The following is a 20,355-nucleotide window of genomic DNA, read 5'->3' on the forward strand; positions in this document are numbered from 1 at the left end:
ATTGTCAAAAGTCCACTTAGATTTATTCAATTACTTTAGAATTTCAGTTGACAAGCCAAACTATCTTCTATATTACTACATACTAGTATTCTGTTTGGGATTCACTTACAGTTGTGGCACAAGTTACCATAATCATTTGGTCTTCTTTCTTCTGAAGATCCTCTGATCCTTTTGTCAAAGTGCACTTAGGCTGATTCAATTACTTTAGAACCACGCTTTGATGGAATAAATTATTTTTCTTATCTTCTTTTCTACTGTTAGTCTTACTCTAACATATTAAACATTGGGCCTGTCACTTCTACTGTAGTTAACTTCACACTGAACTTTTCCTTGGACGTAAAGTCTGTCTGCTATTTCCACTCATCTAACACTATTTACATCTTTATCATCTAATCGTTTGTCTGACTTCTATATTCTCAATGTTCAATAGTCTTATCATCAATGAATTAATACAACCTCCCACAATCGTCTACCCTTAGCTCTTATTATAACAAAACTAAACAATAATAAAATATTCACTCACAAAAACAAATCAGTCAATAACATCTAAACTAAACAGTCTTTTATATCGTAACAAACAACATTACTCAGAATCTCATCACAGATTGCCCGAACACTATTTTTAGTACAAAGTATTCGTACATTGTAATCTCACCACAGACGTTCCATCCTATTCTCACCACAAGTTTACCCAGGTACTATTCTCATTATAAACTACTCAAATGGTATTATCACTACAGATCATCCAGACACTGTTCCCATTAGAATTCCCTAAAAATATTTTGACTACAGATTATACAGACAGTTTTTCACTATAAACTACCCATATATTGTAATCGTACTACAGAATATCAGAATATCCAGTCTCTGTGTTAACTACAAACTATCCATACTTTATATAATCTCTCTCTACGGAAATACAGAGCTATTAATAATAGCTGTATTATCAATACAGACCAATAATATAACTGTTATAATTTAAGACCACTCAAACACTGTTATTACAAAAGACAACCTATGTGCTAGTCCCACTACAAGTTTTCTAGACATCATAATTACAACACTGTAATCCCACAGACTATCCACAAACCATTTTTACTATTAAATATTGAAACATTGTAATCTCACCACATACTAATCATATATTATTATCAATACAGATTGCCCATAGACTATTTTCTTTACAAACTATCCAGACATTCTTATATCCCTATGGACCACCCAATCATTATTCTCATTACATACTAACCAGCCACTCTGCATAATAAATTATCTAGTAATCACTCAAGCAGACATTCCAGACACTATTCTCACTAGTTGACCATCCAATCACTATTTTCACCAAGGGCTGTGTATTGCAGGACCAGGGCCAGTGCAATATGCATTTTTATATGGCCATATACACGATATACAGTGTGGTCCAAAATTATTTTTCATATTTTAAAATTTAATAAGTAAAGAAATACAACCATACAGTTTTCAACATATTGTAACCAAACTCAAACAGTTTTATTGACATGTCAGTAGACTTCTATGTGTGCACCATTTGTGGCTCTCAGCATGTTTAACTGATTTTCGATTTCATTCCACCTTTGTTGCAACGTGTGCATTGTTACAGTGGAGATGGCATCCATTGTCATAGTTTTTAGCCCATGATTTTTGCTCTAGGTGTGTGATGCATGATGTTTTTAACACACCTCTAAAGAAAGAAGTCTAGTGGAGTGATGTCTAGTGAACACGGAGGGCATGGAATTGGCCCACCCCAACCAATCCATTGCACTTAGCCTATTCTTGTACATTTAACATTTTACAGGATGGCACTACTCATTGAAGTGTAAAACAACATGAGAATAAAAACTGTTTGAGTTGGGCTAGAAGTTGTTGAAAACTGCATGGTTGTATTTCTTTAGTTATTTAATTATTAAATGTTCAATTATGAAAGAAAATTTTGGACCAACCTGTATGTTGCTATACATCAAAATGCTTTAAGTTTGGAAAGAAGTTACTTCAACTAACATTATGAATAAGAAGAACATATTAACAATTTGAAATTATAAACATAGTATATTAATTTTGGAAACAAATGTTCATACCATATTATTAGTAACAACTGTTTCCAAACAATTTACATATAAAGATTTTAAATAATTTAAAGTAAATTTTTGAAATGCTGTGAAATGTCAAGGAAATTTCCATTAAGAATTTAACATTGATAATAATCATGGCATTATTTCATATGTTATTTTCAAAAATATTAATTGATCCATCAGTTTGTGATCTAAACAAGACCTTGATGTTGTTACAATATTACCTGTACATGAGAATGACCTTTATGAAGGGACAGATGATGCCTGGGAACCAAAGTATGGCACTGCAAGGAATGATGTTCTTGGGTATTTCTCTTCTTCAGATTACCAATATTTCAATGGATCTTGATTCAGGCTACATCTATTTTCATTCATATACAGTCCAATCTCTTGCTTTGATTGTTCTTCTGGTGTTGGTGGCAGCCCCTTGCTAGTGATATGCACACACTCATCCTTAAACAGGATACTCAGGGCAGCCTTTATCTTAGGCAGAAAGTCAAATAACTTTGAAGATTAGTAGATACCACTGGCTGTACATACATGACTGCAGGCTCACTTGAAGATGTAGCTGCCTCAACCCCCAAGTTATTGTTCAATTGTGGCTTGGCGTGGCTACAAAATATGAATTAGGTTAACTGAATTAATTGCTTGGAAATTTTAAAAATTAATTTACCAATAATGAGATAAAGTTTTATAAACATATACTATATAGGTACAAAATATTGTACATTATCAAACTGGAAATACTGAATATAGCCATGCTGCATGCCATTGGTTTGAATATTTAATGTAATAGTTAATATGTATGTGTGTGTGTGTGTGTATATATATAAATATATATATATATATAAATCTGGGATAGGTTTCAAAGGAGCAACAGGAATTTTCTAGTTAGGTTTTATGAAACTGAGAAACATCTTGCCTAATTTATAGGCATATGGAGAATTTCTAGAAAATTCAGATTACGTAACAATATAAAGCTACATTTAAGCGTTTACGTACCTACATGTATTGTTGATTCTTACTCTCGAGAATCTTCTACAACTTTGGAGAATAGGCGGGTGTTTCGCAAAACATATTTAAAAGTATAAGCTATGTATGTTTCTAAATATAAAGTTAATGTAAACAAACATTAATATTAAAATACATGTATAATAACAAATTCGTTACACAAGGCTTTGATGTTTGAAAAACACACAAGGGCTGTAAACAATCCTGCCAAACATTACACAGGAGCTGTTAGCAAACAGATGCCGTATCTCTATTCTTTGTTTACAAAGCTGGACAATAAAAATGAATATGATGACTGAATTGAACTGTTCTGTTAACCCTTTCCACATGGGTCAAAGGCCATGTCATCGTGTTTGTTGACTTGCATTCAAAATTTTATTGAACTAATATTTTATGAATTTATGTCAATAAGTTTGGTATCAAACTGTAGATTATAATTCAAATTTTAGTATTAAACATTATATGATTTCTTAATTTATAAGGAAATATTTAAAAAACACACCTAAACATTGATTTTGTGTATCATGTGGTACGTTGAATGCAGCATTGATTCAAATTAGAGGTTCGTGATGTCAAAATACAAAGTATATAGTTTTGTATGAATTAGGAACTCAAATTAATGATATTAACAAGCTAGAATATAAAATATGAACCTCCTATCTTTTCTATTTGCTGAGATATCTATCAACTGGCAAGGGAATTCTGTATTGTTTGAACAAGAAATACCCAGTGTTTTACTCCCATCTTATGTGTGCAACAAATTGGGAAAAATAAAATGATGAACACGAAATGCACTGGAAGTTGTCTTAAAGTGCTTTTTGAAATTTCCATAATTTGAAATCTTTCTCATCAGCAAATAACTTGGATACACTATCTTTTAATGCCAATTCAATTCTATGGGAAATGTAGTGAATTCCTAGAAGCCAAAGAGAGTTGTCATTTTTCAGTCTTGTTAGCGATTCATTGTGAACTTCATTATTAACAGAGGCTTCATCATCTGTAGTTGAAACTAGCAGGTAAATGTATTTCTCTGTTGGAATTGAAGCCTTTCCATCACCTTTGAATACATCAGCAATTCTCTACCTTTAGATTACTTGCATCTCTACATCACTAAAGCTATCAGTGACCTGTAAGGCAACATATAAATAAGTTGGTATACCTTGCTTTACTGTTGTAATGAAAATCAGTCCTCTTTCAGAGCAAGCTTTTCTTGCATGACTTCCATCACTAACTGCTGTAAAAGCTGTTGCTGAACATAAAATCACTTACTTTCTTATGAATGGCTTCTGTGATAACATTAATAAATTCTTTCACTATTGGCATTGTCAAACTTTGAAATCAGTTGTACCCTATTTTGTTTTTGCATTTTAATTGGAGGTTAAATGCCAACAGAGGCTGTCCATCCACAGCAAGCAAGTAAGCTGTTTCAAGAAGTTTTCTGCAAGCTTGTGCATATAGAGCTACAGTTATCCAAGGTTGAAGAGGGATATTGAAAGACCATCACTTGTAGTACCACTGGTGTCAGGATGATTCTTATTATCTTCAAGCAACTTTTTAAAGCCTTAAAAGCACAAATGTATAAACTATAAATTTTTCATAATATACATTGTAATAAAACAATTTTAAAAAACAGCAAAATTTGAATTAATAGAGTAAATAGACAGTAGAATCTATATAAAAGATAATCTTAGTGTCTGATAAGATAAATTTCCCCAAAACTACTTGTATATAGGTTTACCAGTTTATAACAAAAATTGGAAAAATCAATTAATAGATAATACTGTACAAAAAATAAATACAATTAATTATATTTAAATCAGTACTTAAGAAATAAAGGTTGCAAAATTATTTCTCTAATTACTGTAGCATAAGCTCACATTGCTTAAATTTAACAAAGAACCAAATCTAAAGTTCACAAGTAACTTCAAAAAGTGCATATCATCAAATTAGGCCTCAGCCAATAACTTAAAAATGCATACAAGGTTGATGACAATTTTAATATAAAATAAGCCTAATTAAATTGCTGAATGCGTCTGACTCATTAACAACCATTTTGGGAACAACTGTTTTTCCTCTACTTTGTGTGGATGTTTGCAATGTTGCAACATTTGGGCTTACCTTTGAATCAAAGCCTATATTGTAGTATAACGACTGTAAAATGTAGGAAGTTGATGATACAGGCTGTACATGTAATAACAAACAATGAAGGAATATGGTTATAAATTTGAGTAATGAATACAAAAACAAGATAAGATATACATACCTAATACAGTTTGATGTGTTTTTGAATGCAAGTGGCTTGGGACAGTGTAATTCAGCACCCTTTCAATTCATTTAGATTGTTCTTGCTGTATTTAGCATAAAGCATGCACAAAAGCTTTGTTATAATGTCTCTTCCTAAGGTGTCTTTTGAAGAAGAAAATCCAGTTTGTCCACTGACTTTTTATTTGCTGAAGTTTGATAGGGGAAGAAAGTTTCACTGGCTAAACTGAGACATGTTTATAATGGAAAGTGAAACCAGAACTGAACTATGAAGATTTCCAATCAGTATGACATCCCTTGTGGTCTTGTGTCATATAGAAAATCAAAGTAGTTCATCAAATGCAATTTAGGTCTCAATCAAATTTGTTAAAGCTTACTGTTCTGAATTTGCTAATAATTAATAACTAATTTTGTAATTTAAACTTTAACACACTGACTTAATTTCTCAGTTACAAGTATTGGATAGCTACATAATACAACAATATAGTTTGAAAATATTGGATTTAACATTGCTAGTCTAAGCCAATTAAAATTAAAGTACTGGAGTCATAGCAGTCAACGAGGACACATGGAATTATCTGTGAGCTTGTCCCATGTAACTAAACAATAATATCTTTGTATGTTAGACCATTTACAACTGCTACCTTGTTGCTCTTGCTAAGCTTTTCATCTTTCAAAGCTGCTAAGATTGCAACTTGTTTTTATAGGAAGTGCTGGCCCATAAGGTAGCTGCTTTCCACCTTGTCTTAACATTAATCTTCAGTTTATTCTTGGGGACTTGGAACAGTGTTTGCTTTTCTTTTAACAAAGAAGCTGCATGTTGTGAACAGCTTTAACTTCAATTGCTTTTCCTTAATCCAGGTCTAGGGCATGGGCAAAGCATCCTCTGTGAATAGGGAACTCAGCCACTTTAGCAACAGTTCCCATATTTGAATCATTGTCTGTAGCAATACAACATGCTGAATACTGCTATTCAACAGCAGCTGATTTCAAAACCTCACAAGTATATTCATCAGTATGTGTTTCAAATAGCACTCTTGTCTGAAGGATAGCTGACTCTTAACTTGAAGTCTTTACAATGGTTGGATATTATTGTAACTTAACACTGTTGATCTTCTTGTCCAGGGATCTGTGGTCTGTGCAATACTTTGGACTGACTGGAATTCAGCCTTCATTCTTTCATCCTCAGTTTTAGTTATCTTTGGTAAAGTTATTCCACTTAAAGGTGGATCTGGCTGGCATTTGGTTTTGAGTCTCACACTCCTTTGTTGTGTTGTGAAAATTAGAGCTCTCTTGTACTCAAAGGGTCTCATATCTCTGATAAGGTAACTTGTGTCAGGTTTTTATAGGGCTGGATTCTTTGCAGTAGGTGTCTGTTACTTGTTGGCAACAAATTTCAACAATAAATGGACAGCACACATTGTTTTAAAAGAATATGTATTCATAACAAGTAAAATGTCTGTACAAAACTTCATTACACTATTGGTTATCACAGTTGTATCCAGAGCTTTAAATATTTCTCTTTTTTTTCTATCAAAGTCCATACAGGTTGGTTCAATTTCTTTAGAACACCCTTTGTTCTATTATTATGATAAAAGCTGTGAAACTCTCTTCAGAAGTCACCATTATATGGTCGTTATGGCAAAACTTGCAATCACCTAATCTAACTTCACTCTTTTTAATTTTTACTTCCACTTTCACTAACTTGCTTACTTCCACTAACCTAGTCACCTATATATATGAGACATTATGATTGACTCACCTAAAACAACAAACAAAATTAAGAAGGTTCGATAAGTGCAATGTCAATTCATAAACAGTTACGTAAGCAAACCTTCAATACAGTATCACTTTTAAAAATACTAAATTTAACACTCGCACTTATTAATTATCTAAATCATAACTCTCATAATACCATGTACAAAGACTGTTTTCAGTTTATATACAAAGTCTCCTCATATAGTTTGCACCAACATTTGCAGTTCCCTTGTTGGTCTCTCACTACATAGGGCTTCTGGTAGGGCTTCACCTTGACTGGATCCCTGTTCGTGGTCTCAATTTTGTGTTTCACAAAGTCTGCCTTGCTTGGTCTGTTTGAGAAGACAGTTACATACTAGCACAGTAGATCTTGTAACTCTTTCTTCTGCTTGCCAATCAGTTCTTCATTGATGTTGATGTCTTTATATGTCTTATCTCCACCTAGCATTCTTAGGTCTAATAGGTCCTCACCTTCTATGACAAAGTCACCATCTTCTGGTTCTGCATCTATGACAGCCACTCCAACAATATCCATCTGTGTCTAAATACCTGCACCTGTTAGGTCTTCTTCCCTTTTGAAGTACCTCTTCAACAGATTGGCATGGTAGATCTTGGTCTTCCCATCCTCTTTCACTTTATAGTCCATTCTGTTGACTACATCCTGCACTTCAAAAGGTCCTTTCCACTACATGGTGAGTTTGTTGTTGTCTATCGGTAGTAGAACCAAAACCTTCTGTTTACCTTAAAATATCAATCCTTGGCCTCCTTGTCATAAAAGTGCTTCTGACTGCCTTGAGCTACATACAAGTAAGTTGACAGGCCTTCTCCAGTTAGTTTCTGATGTCTAACATGTACTGGTATGTGTTCCTCAATTCTGACTCATCTTCTCCTGTCCTCTTTCAATATCTGCATCGGACCACATATCGTTCTTACATACAGCAACTTGAACTTATTTGTGGGACTTCTTGGTAAGCAAATAATACTGCCTACAGGTACCTGTCCCAGTCACGTGGTTTCTCCTAGCACATCTTGTTCAGCATGCTCTTTGAGACACTGTTTACTTTCACACAACATACATTTCATCTGGGGTTGTGTGAGGTGGTAAAGAGTTGCCTAATGCTGATGAGTCTGCACATCTCTTGCATCAGTTTTGAGGTAAACTTGGTCCATATGTCACTCAAGACTCCTTTTGGGAAGCCTACTTTGCAGAACACTTCCAGGAGGGCTTCTGCTACTCTCTCTGTCTCTATTTTCGGCAATGCTATGGATCTGGGTAATGCGTTGCATGATCTACTACTGTGAGCATGTACTGGTTGCCCTTGTCAGACACAGGTGCTAGTGGTCTGATCAAGTCCACAGCTACTCTGATGAATGGCTTTTCTATGAGAGGCATCTCACACACTGACACCTTTGCTACCTTCCCTCTAGGTATTGTTTTTTGGCAGATTTCACATAATCTGTAGAATCTTAAGGCATCTCATATGACCCATGGCCAATGGAAGTTGCTTGTAATTCCTCTTGCTGTCTTCTTTGCTTCTAGGTGTCCTCCCACATTGGACTCGTGAGTCAACTTCATCACTTGAGTCCAGCATTCTGTTGGTACTATAATCTGTTTAACTTCCCAATAGGACTGCCTTGATAGATCTGGTGCAGCACTTCCTCCTGGTCCTCTGTTCTTAAGTCCTTTTCACCTTAGTCCTGTGCTCAACTTTTTCCTGGGTACTGTCCCAATGTTTCTGAGTGAAGGGTCTTTCTTCTGTGCTTCCTTCAGTTTCATGTAGATCTACATTCATGATGTTACCTTTCGAGACTTTCAGGGGCTTGATGTCTTGCTTGCTTTTCTTTTCTTGAGTTCTTGTAGTGACTGAAGATGCCTCATCAGCCTCCTTTCTGTCTAGTTCTTCCAAACGTCTACTGCCTGTTATATTTCCAATCACCAAATCATAGATTGGTGCCTTCATACACGTAGCTTCAAGGTATCCCATGTAGTATGAAGTGTCCACTTGTATTCTTGCTATTGAAAACTTTCACACTGTCCTATCAATCAGCACACATAGATGTACCTTGCCTTTCATCTATTCATCAGATACTAGACTGGTTCTCACTGCTGCACTCAGTGTCTCATAATACCTTCACTTCCTTCTTTCTTACGTAGCCTTCACCTCCTGGCATGTTACGGTTTGTTGGCACCTTCCAGTGTTTGTCACATGCTCCAATAACTACTGGCACTGTTGGCCCATTCACTAACTTGAGCTGACCATCAGTTGTACACTGTTTAATCACAGAGTAAGCACTTCCTTCTTATGGTGAATCTGATGTGTTGTTTTTGTTCTTTTTCTTCTGACAGTAGCATCCATAGTGATAGTCATTCTTTTCTTGTTTCTTGCTACTACCATCTTTGTAATTCTAGGTAGCTCCAGCTGCTTTATGTTGAGATTTCTGCTGTTGCTTGTTGGTGACAGACTTTCACTCACTCACAATGTGTCCCATTTTATAACAAGCATAGCATCTCTTCTCCTTTCTTTTTGTTGACTTCTTGTCATCTTTGATGGTATCATGTTTCTGGTCAGCCACTCCTTGTTTCAACTATAACCATTCTATAACTATAACTATTACCAGTTATACTCCGTCCATGGGCTTCCATATACTGTTCTGCCATCTTGATGATCTCGTTCATGTCTTTTGGTGCTCTCTCCTTTAGGAACAGTTACATGTTAGTGGAGCACATGATCAGGAACTGCTCACATATTAATAGATCTGCCAGTTCTTTAAAACTATTTCCACATTTGGCCATGTCAGTCCACCTTGTGAAGTATTGCCATAAGACATGCCACAAACTGAAATACAGCTTCTCCAGTGTTAAGTTTGACTTCTCTGAATTTCTGACGAAAACCTTCCTCGGTAAGTTCATAGTGTTTCAGCAATGCCACTTTTAACTTATCATAGTCTATAGTATCTTCTGATGTCATACCTGCATACACTTTTAGGCCTTTTCCTATGAGAAGGGAACTAAGACAGACTACCAAGTTGCCTTTGACTTTGGGCAAATATTTCATGTATCTCCAGGAAAGCATCCATGTCATCTTTGTGTTCATCAAGTTTGGGCAGTTTAGATCATTCTTGATCCTTCATCTTTCTGTTGGGTGAGCTTGGCAATCTCGTTTAGTGTCCTTATTCTTTCTATTTCCAGTCTCTCCTTTCTATATTTTTCTTCTTTCTGAATTTATTGTCTTATTCTCTCAGTTTGCAGTCTCTCCTCTCTCTCTCTCCTTTTCTTTTTCTCTGTTTGTATTCTTATTCTCTTTTCTGTGTCTCTCCTCCTCTCTCTTCTGTTGCTACTCTTCTCTCTCTAGTTTTTGTTGTTGTTTAACAAACTGTAGTAGAACGATATCTTTTAGCCAAAGTCGCTCACCTCTATCTATCCATTTATGAAATACAGTCAACATGGTTATATAACATGATTGTAATCTCTACACTATTTTTGCCACCACTACAGTTGTGCATATATAGGCTTACTTCCACTGTCATTCACATCTTCTTTTATTGCTGTTTACCACTGTATAATTCTCACTGGCTCACCAATGTCAACTTTGTATGGGCTGTGACTTTACAGTAGGTGTCTGTGACTTGTTGACGATAAATTTCAACAATAAACAGACAGCACACAATCCATTTGTTTTAAGATAATATATATTCAAAACAAATCAAACATATGAACAAAAATTTGTTACACTATGGTTTTTCACAGTTTTATCCATAGCTTTAAATAATTGTCTCTTTTACCATCAGAGTCCACACAGGTGGTTTCAATTACCTTAGAACACCCTTTGACAAGAAAAATTATTCTCCTCTGTCATTACGATAAAAGCTGTGAAACTTGCTTCAGAAAACACCATTATATGCTCATTATGGATGGCTAAACTCAGTCACCCAGTCTAACTTCACTATTTCCACTTTCACCAACTTATTTACTTCCACTAACTTGGTCTTCTTGGTTGAAGCCTAGAACTTTCTACAAACTTTGAGACGTTATGATGTAACATTACTCACTTAAAGCAACGAGAAAATTTCAGAAGGTTCGAGTAATGTAACATCAATTCACAACAACTGAACTACACAACAAATGATTCATAAACGGTTAAATAAGCAAACCTGTGTTAAGTTATTGCTTCTAAAATTTAACACTCGTACTTGATAACTATCTGAGTCATAACTCTTATATTAATTTTTTTATGAAATAGTCATGTATATCTAACAGCTTGCTATTGTTATGTGATCAGTCTTAGTCTTGGTCAGTTTACCTTGTTTAGGTATAATTATTGGACTTCTGACATCATTTATCCCAGATGATAACCCCAAACCTGAAGGCTTGAGTGCTGTTTTGCTAGTTTTTTAGAAAGAAGTGCTTGCTATAAGTTTCTTGAGTTTGACAAATGATGCTGAAAAGCAAAGAAATTAAGAATTTACATCAGAAAAGTGACTAATTTTATTAAACGATCTGATAATATTGGGACCTCCATTTTTTGTGAAATGCCACCATAATACAGTCTTAAGGCTATAGGCCTCTTTAAGTTTTTATAATGTGTTCAAATATAGTCATACATATTTACATTTGCAGGTGACAGACTATATTATCTTAAATTAAGAAATGATATTTTATTAATAAAACTTTGACTAATATTGACAGAAACTCCATTCACATCATTTTCAGACCACAAAGTTAACATATTTAATGTAGCTATTGTACCCATTTTCTTCAATACCTACTACAAATTATGATTAGGCATGCAATGACTTTCAATGACAATGTATTATGGTATTCTAACCTGTTGGATCTGTTCCATGATATTCATGTAAGTGTGTTGACAAATTTATAATCTCACCACTGAATTTCTTCTCTGTATGGCATGTTTTGCAAATATTAATGTGTTTTTGATCATCAAATGGCTGACTAAAATATTTCAGATTTTTGAAACAAATTCTGAAGGTGTATTTTTGTAAGTTTTTGCTGCAATATGTCCATTTCTGCAAGTGACATTTTAGACATGCATACCATTATCACCAGAAAAAGTTTAGTTAGGGTTCTTATATTTAACAACTAAATTAAATATAACAAGAAATGTGAAAATATAGCATTTTGAACCTATTTTATAAGTAGTACTAGATATATTTCAAGGTATAAATTATTTTAGATGGGTTTCTGAGAGATACAAAATAACATGTTACAAAACTGCTACCATGTTTGAGTGTTTAGCTTTGCATGTTTTATAAATAAATCTGCATTGTTGATATGGGATCTTTCTCTAATTGCATCATGAGAAGAAAGGCAGTTATTAGATACACATAAAAGTTAGAGGTTTATTGATAATTTTTGAAATATATTAAGTTTTAAAATACATAATTGAAAATTAATATTATATCATGGTACAGCTGGTGTTAAACACCATATTGGCTGACAGCATATAGCAGTATACTAATTACAACACTATTCTCACCATAGACTACCCACACACTATTCTCACTACAAACTACCAATACAAGATTTTTACTATAATCTACTCATAAAAAATTCTGACCACATTACTCCCAGATATTCTCATTATAAACTATCCATGTACTATAATTACTACAAACCACCCACCCACCCACTATTTATTACAAACATCCCATAAGTATTTCCACTGATACAATGTATACACTTTTTTCACTATAAAATACCCACATATTATATGCATTAAAGACTATTCTGACACTACTTTTACTACAAACTCTTCAGATGTTGTAATTTTAACACATACCATCAAAACACATTTCTCACTACAGACCTCCCAGTCACTATTTGGAGTACTCAGATATTATTTTTATATATTCTGTCCAAAAAGTGTTATGACCACAGACTGCCCAGGTACTATTCTCACTATAAACTATCCATACATTTTAATTGTACTACTAACTACCTAGACATTAGTGTTATTACTATCCACTCAGTCACTATTCTCACTACAGGTCTACCAAGATACTATTATCATTTTAAGTTATCCAAATATTATCTCACTACAGACCACCCAGACACCATTTTCACTACAGATTACCTAAACACTATTTTCATTACAGAACACTCAAGACGGTACTTTTATTACAGACTACTCAGATGCTGTTTTCACTGAAGACTACCCATACACTATAATCTAATAATAAACCATTTATTCATTATAATCTCACACCAGACATTGTAAATTCACACAGACCTTACATATATTTTGTTATCACTGAAGTGGCCTAATCTTTGACTATTTAGATGTAGTTCTTCCATTGACTGCTTAGTCACAGTGATTGGATCACTGACTCATGATACACATTAATTTTGAGTAACCCTTGAGACATTCTATTTTGTATTTATTGACACAATGGTTTTATCACCAATTAGTGAAATGTCATCATTTAATTTCAAATTACCAAAACTGTAATTTGAGACCTAATGACTGAAACACTATAGTTTTATCATTGTTTGATTAGTCAATTAAATATGTACCAGTTATAATTTAATCTCATAAATTGCCAAGAAATTGTATTAAAAGATTTGAATTAGCATCTAAAATGTTACAATTATTATTATGTTTAAATACTCTTATTTTATTTAGGCATTTATATTTCAGTAGATTTTTGTTTTTTGTAAAAAATTTTTTTCAGATTTTCCCTACTTTCTAAAGATAAATTGTCTGAAGAAAGACTCTCACCATCTATTAGCACCAACTTTGTTTCGATGATAGCTTACAATAACTCCAAACTTTGTAATATCCTTTTTTCCAATGAACTCAATCGAAGACTTTTATCTAAAGGAGTCCTTAGCAATGCTGTTCATCCTGGAAATCTTGTTTGCAGTAATTTATCACGTAATTGGTGGTGTTATAGATTATTGTTTACTTTAGTGAGGCCTTTTACTAAGTCTTTGGTAAGTAATCTTATTAACATACTAAATCATCTTACACTTTTACTTGATAAATAAGTTTTATCATTATCACTTGTTTTTATTTAATTTTATATTTTTGCAACAATTCTAGTTTGTAATTTGATATTATTTGCTTATGGAAATGAGATACATTTCTTAAGGTTTGTAACAATTTATCTTCATAAATTATTATGCTTGTGTTAAGGTCAGCCTTGAAATAATATATCTGCTGATGTTAAGTCTCCATCTAAGTTTTTATGTTTTATTCAAGATAGATTTATTATCCTGTGCTTGAGACCTTAAATGTAAATGGCCAGTTCCATGAAAAACTAATATGTGCAAACTTCATCTTTCAAATTAGTGCAGCTAATATTATAGATTTACAAGTGAAAGAAATGGTGGATGCAGCACTACATAAAGCTTGAACTTACTGTGAACCTTAAATTATAATTGTATCTTTTTGTTTTATGGTAAATTAACTTATTAACTGATATAGAAAGTATATCTTATCATAGATGATGATCTTGGCAGGGATAAAAATACTTGAATTTTGGTGCTGTCCTTAAAAAATGGATAGCATCAAATAATGTTATCTAAGATTGACTATTAAGATGTAATGTAAATGCTTTACTTAAGCATTGTAATAAAAAAATCAGTTTAACAACTTCATCAATACCTTCTAAACTATTCCATTATTGAATACAGTTTTTCTTTAGCAACAGGCTGCAGCTACTAGTGTCTACTGTGCAACAGCACCAGAGTTGGATGATGTTGGAGGGATGTATTTTAACAACTGCTGTAGATGCCAGCCTTCCAAAAGTGCTGAAGACACAGATTTTGCTAAAGAACTATGGACCTTAAGTAATAATATTATCAGAGTTGTTCTACAGAAAAAAATATTTTGTATTGATCAAATGAAAGTTTAAATTAATCAAATAAAAGCTATACTTTATTCTTTGATTAATACTTCTTAGTAAATCTGCTAAAGGTTCCTTTTCCACCACTAGCATACGTGCAATGAAACATCCCAGTATGCTAGTGGTATTTTCTAAAACTTGATTCATTGCAGGCTTATGATATTTTTGTACCAAATAGCTTGATTTTCCATGTAAAACTTGCAGCAAAACCACTGAAAGGAATCACACAATCATAAATTTACATAAGGTTTATTTCTCTGTTCTGTAATCTACCAAGAGAAATATGGAGCTAAATATACATATACCACTAAATGACAACAAGGGACCTTTCAATCCATCTAGGCCATCCTTAGAGCCAGCCCTTATCACTCAACTATTTATCAAGCTTTCCCTTAAACTCTTAAATTAACTGCATTTGCCACAACCAAAAGTAACCCATTCCAAAAGCCAACCACCCTGTTAAAAAAATAAAGCTTAGATGAAGATGACTCCTAACCTCCCAAAAATTATAGTTGCCTCCTGATCTTACCATTAAATACTAGTAAGATGATGCATCAACACTATCAATTTCCTTAACAATCTTAGACATCTCAAAAATTATATTCAAAATTTAAATTGTGAAACCCTACATGCATAAGCTTGTATTTATCAGGCAGGCAGTAGCATTACCTATGTAGGGATGACCCGGATTGTTCATCAAAATGGTATTTTAAATATCTCCTCAGTAGGTCATGGTCATCATAACTTTATAATACTATATAGTGTTTCCTTTTGTAACAATATCTATGTAATGACTGAGTCACAAGTTCTGGCAGTGTTTGTAAGTATCATAGCAAAAAGTTTGAATTTCTTGTTCCTCATTCTGCTGCATCTTTTTTATTACATGATAACTCAAGAATGAAAACAATGGTGTCAAACAATTTCACTGAGGTGACATAATTTCAAACGAAGTATCCTCTTTCATAATTCTATTGTAAACAATGTTATCACTACCCCTTGAAGTTAGCTTTCCTACAGAAATTTGTTGTTTCTTTGAAAAGCTTCAATACAGGGTGAACGGAATTACCAGCCAATAATAGATAAACAATAAATATTACAGTTTGAACCTCATTGTATTTAGAACTTGGCTTTAAATACAACCTTCCAATATCTATTAAAACTACATTAAAAAAATTAAAGAAAAACTTTTCCAAAAAAAGAAGTAAATGTAGGGATGGCTAATATCAATCCTTCAAAAACAATGCAAACAAGGTAGTAGGGATTGCATTTGTATCATCCCAACATAACAGTGTAGTAACAGACAAAAATAAAATAAATTAAACTCAATTGTGATTGAATCGTTTTGTGTAAATTGCTATATGTTAATCAAAAAGAGCATAGGTCCTAGTACTGATACCTGAGGTGCCCTACTTGTGTCATTAATCTACTACTCAAGGACTTAGAAAAAAACTCTCATATCCAGTCATTAACTTCTTTCAAAACCCTTGGGTAAATATTATCTGGTCCACGAGTTTATTGTTCTTTTATCTTCCCTCTGCTCATAGAATACCTTTCCCCAACTTTTCTGTCCTGTATATGAGCAAATTTTTTCTTTGATATTCCCACCTAACATCACGTGTTTTATCATGAGACAGCTGATAGATAGCATGCAATGACTCTCCACTAATAGGAGTGTGGCAAAACTCCTAACTCTGTCTGGGCAGCTTAGCCCAACTTCACTTCTCGATTGGCACTCATGGTGTTGAGACGGGTTTTTCACTCGTGCTTTCCTTTAGGCAATTTTCAATCAGTTCCATATTTTTTTATGAGGACTTAGTTTTTTCTTTACATTTGCTACACTTGTGTTCCGAAATTTTAGTTAGTACACATTAGCATTATATGTCTTATAATATGTGATTCTTTTGAGTTCCCTGTTAAGACTTTTCTACATACACTGTTCGTTGAAATGGATTCTGAGTTTCACATTACAGCTACTACCACTGCTGTTCCTCTTACAGTTAAACTATCAGCAGGAGATTTAATGACCTTAATTTGCTAGGAATTTACCTTCATACAGGTTTTTATTTGCCTGTGAATTCTCCTCTCATGCATTGTTCAGGGGTACCTGAATGCAAGGTCTTGGATTTCAACAGCCTGTTGCCTTCCCATTCTGTGCCATACAGTCACGTTTAGCTCCAGTGGCCGTGGCCAGACCTCCTTCTCATTTCCTGGAGTTAATAAACTAGGTACGTTACATTTTGTCTTCGTTTTCCCCTTTCCTTTTAAGTAAGAAACCTTTGGGCCAATATCTTGTTCTTCCTACCTCACCAGATATTGGGGTTCATTCTATTAGGTTTGGGATCAGTATTCCTTAACCCCCACGTTACAGGGAAAACTGTGCTGTGACTGACAATGGGTCTGCTTTTTCTTTTTTGGACTCCCAGCAGTTGGATTCTCTTCAGCCTCGGTGGGGTACTGTTCCCACTACTTTAGTTTTCCCGTATCCACCTCACATTATCCACCATCCTTGGTTGGTACAGGTCTAGTGGGGCCAAGATTTTGCACTTTGCCACCATTTGGGAGTCCTTCACCACAGAACCTCGGGTTCTTTCCATAGGGCTTGTTCTTTGTTTTAGTTCCCCTCCTACCCTATCCCCATATCCTTCCCCACTCCTCGGAGTTCCATTTCCAGACAGTATCTTCCCAAGACAGTTTGGATCTTCTTCACCAGGGTGCTAAAGAACAGAGAGACCCTTCTCAGCCAGGTTTCTTTTCCCGTTTGTGTATAGCCTCCAAGAAGACCAAGGCCTGGCACCCTCTCATCGACCACTCTTCCTTGATATGCATCCTAGACCTTTCTTAATTTGCCATGGAGTCCTACTATCTCTTCGATTAGCTTTCACTCCTGGTCTTTGGATGACAAAGTTAGATGTCTTAGATACTTATCTCCACATTCCCATTTTCCCAACAACCCAGTTTTTCTTCATTTTGTCTATAGTGGTTGTGTTTCCCAATTCTAGGCTTCTTTTGGCTCCCTCATTTTTGTCGGGTTATCAAGGCCTTTGCCCATCTTTTCCAATACAGGAGCCTTCATTTCCACCATTATATGGATGTCTGGCTGCTTTTAACTCCTTCACGTACCATCTCTTCCCTTCACTCTCAGTTTCTTCTTCAAGTGGCCGCACAGGTAGGTTGGCTGGTCAAGGTGGAGAAGCCCTTTCTCTCCCCCACTGAATACCCTATTCATCTAGGGTTATTTTTTAATTCCCCTCTCAGCCAGGCCCACCATTCTACCCTTCACCTAATTTCTATGAAGCTTCTAATCAAGGTTTTTTTCCTCCTCCCCTTCTCAAATTGCAAGACAGGTTGTGTCTCTTTTTGGGAGTCAGGCTTCTTTGGAGGCCCTAATTCCCTCCTCCCCTCCCCCTCAGTCAAGACCGCATGTGACTTCTTCAGTGGGCTTTGCTATATCAGTGAAACCTGGTTTAGGATCTCTTAGAAATCCATCTCCCTGCTACCCTTCATGTGGAATTTATGTGACGTAGCTATTATAAACACCCGAAGAACAATTATAGCTGTATTTGTAATAGAACGTTACGAATAGCATTATCGCATTTTTTAAGACCAAACTCTTGTTCTTGAGTGTAGGAAATTTGAAAACTTAGAATACGGACAAGGTAAGTTATATTTGCAAACAATTGTTGGTTCTACGTGTTTTGCACCACTACCATCTGTTGGTGCATCTTGCATGTCGTTTCGAAAATTTTCTATATCTAGGTAATTTTTCAAGTGTTTATATCGTTTCAGGTTTCTTCACGTTCATTATCATTTTTGTGTTTTGCAAACAATTGTGTGTTCTACGTGTTTGTCACAAGTACCCCTGATTTTGCAAATTTTGAATCGCATGTGTTTTGTTCTCTTGAATTATTTATCGTTTATGTGTCTTTCCTACATCTAACTTTCTGTTGGCTTATTTTCCATGTTGTTTTAAAAAGTTTCGATAGTTTTTAAATTTTTCAAATGTTTATATCGCTTCCGGTTTCTTCACGTTAATTACTGTTTTTAACATTTTTTTACTCGTTTTTATTGCTTTCCGTGTTGTTCGTACCTCACTCTGGATACAAAACAATGGATACAAAAACACTTTATCATACGTAGTGAAACATGTGAGCTAGGAATAACACGCAAAGCAATAAACACGAGTAGAAAAATGTTTAAAACATTAATTAGCGTGAAGAAACTGGAAGCGTTAGAAACACTTGAAGAATTAAATAACTAGAGAAACTTTTCGAAGCGACATGGAAAATGCATTAATAGAGGGTTACATCAAAGAAACACATATATAAACGATAAATAACTCAAGAGAATAAACCATATGCGATTCAAAATTTGCAAACAAAAAATTAGTTTCGAAAAACACGTAGAATACACAATTGTTTGCAAAGATAACTAACGTTGTCCTTATTCTAAGCTTTCAAATTTCCTACCCTCAGGAACAAGAGTTTTATCTTAGAAAATGTGATAAGGCTATTCGTAATATTCTATTACGAGTGCACCTATAATCATTCATCGGCTGTTTGTAATCGGTAGGTCAGCACCATAACAATTATTGTTGTTCCAAATATCTTGTACCAATAGTGTTCAGAAATAAAGAGAAGGGACAGACAAAACACGTAGAACAAAAGCTAATTATAAAAAAATGATAGTTTGCTGTAGCAAACACTCTAAAACATATAGACATCACATAACTCGATACCTATGTACATAAAACATGAAAACGAAGCACAAAGAGATTTACCTGTACATAACACTGAAAATGGGGCATCATACTTAGAGATAGCACGTTAAAAGAGAGTAAGGTACGAATAACACGCATAGCTATAAATACGAGTAGAAAAATGTTTAAAACAGTAATTAACATGACGAAACTGGAAGCGATATAAACATTTCAAAAATTAAAAAACTATATAAACTTTTCAAAACGACTTGGAAAACGAACTAACTAAATTTGCAAAATCAAGGGTACTTGTGAAAAACACGTAGAACACACAATTGTTTGCATAGATAACTAACCTTGTACGTATTCTAAGTTTTCAACTTTCCTACACTCAAAATCAAGTTTAGTCCTAAAAAATGCGATAATGCAATTGGTAACGTTCTATTACAAATAAACTATAATCGTTCTTCGGAAGTTTATAATAGTCAGGCCAGCACCTTAACAATTCCGGTTGTTCTGAATAGCTTATATCAGGGGTTCCCAAACTTTTTAGAATCGCGACCCACTATTCATGACAACAGCTTGTGTCGACCCACTCAAATTTACTGGGCAAAAACATATGAAAGAATATTAAAAAATATTATTTATTCATATTCACGTATTTCAATTACATTT

General features: G+C 34.3%; 1 protein-coding gene across 3 annotated transcripts in view; it reads left to right on the forward strand.

Moving 5' to 3' along the window:
* Positions 1-15,027, forward strand: part of LOC106472704 (WW domain-containing oxidoreductase-like) — a 55,109-nt gene extending 40,082 nt beyond the window's left edge. The window contains exons 8-9 of one of the 3 annotated variants that reach the window (XM_013933356.2): positions 13,809-14,070; positions 14,773-15,027. In XM_013933356.2, coding sequence (XP_013788810.1) covers positions 13,809-14,070; positions 14,773-14,928 — 418 coding nt within the window. In that variant the 3' untranslated portion in view covers positions 14,929-15,027. The remainder of the gene's footprint in view (positions 1-13,808; positions 14,071-14,772) is intronic. The other 2 variants (XM_013933354.2, XM_013933355.2) reach the window with 2 other exon arrangements.
* Positions 15,028-20,355: the final 5,328 nt, after the last annotated feature.

This window comes from Limulus polyphemus, unplaced genomic scaffold (genome assembly GCF_000517525.1).
Source record: "Limulus polyphemus unplaced genomic scaffold, Limulus_polyphemus-2.1.2 Scaffold5538, whole genome shotgun sequence".
NCBI lineage: Eukaryota > Metazoa > Arthropoda > Merostomata > Xiphosura > Limulidae > Limulus > Limulus polyphemus.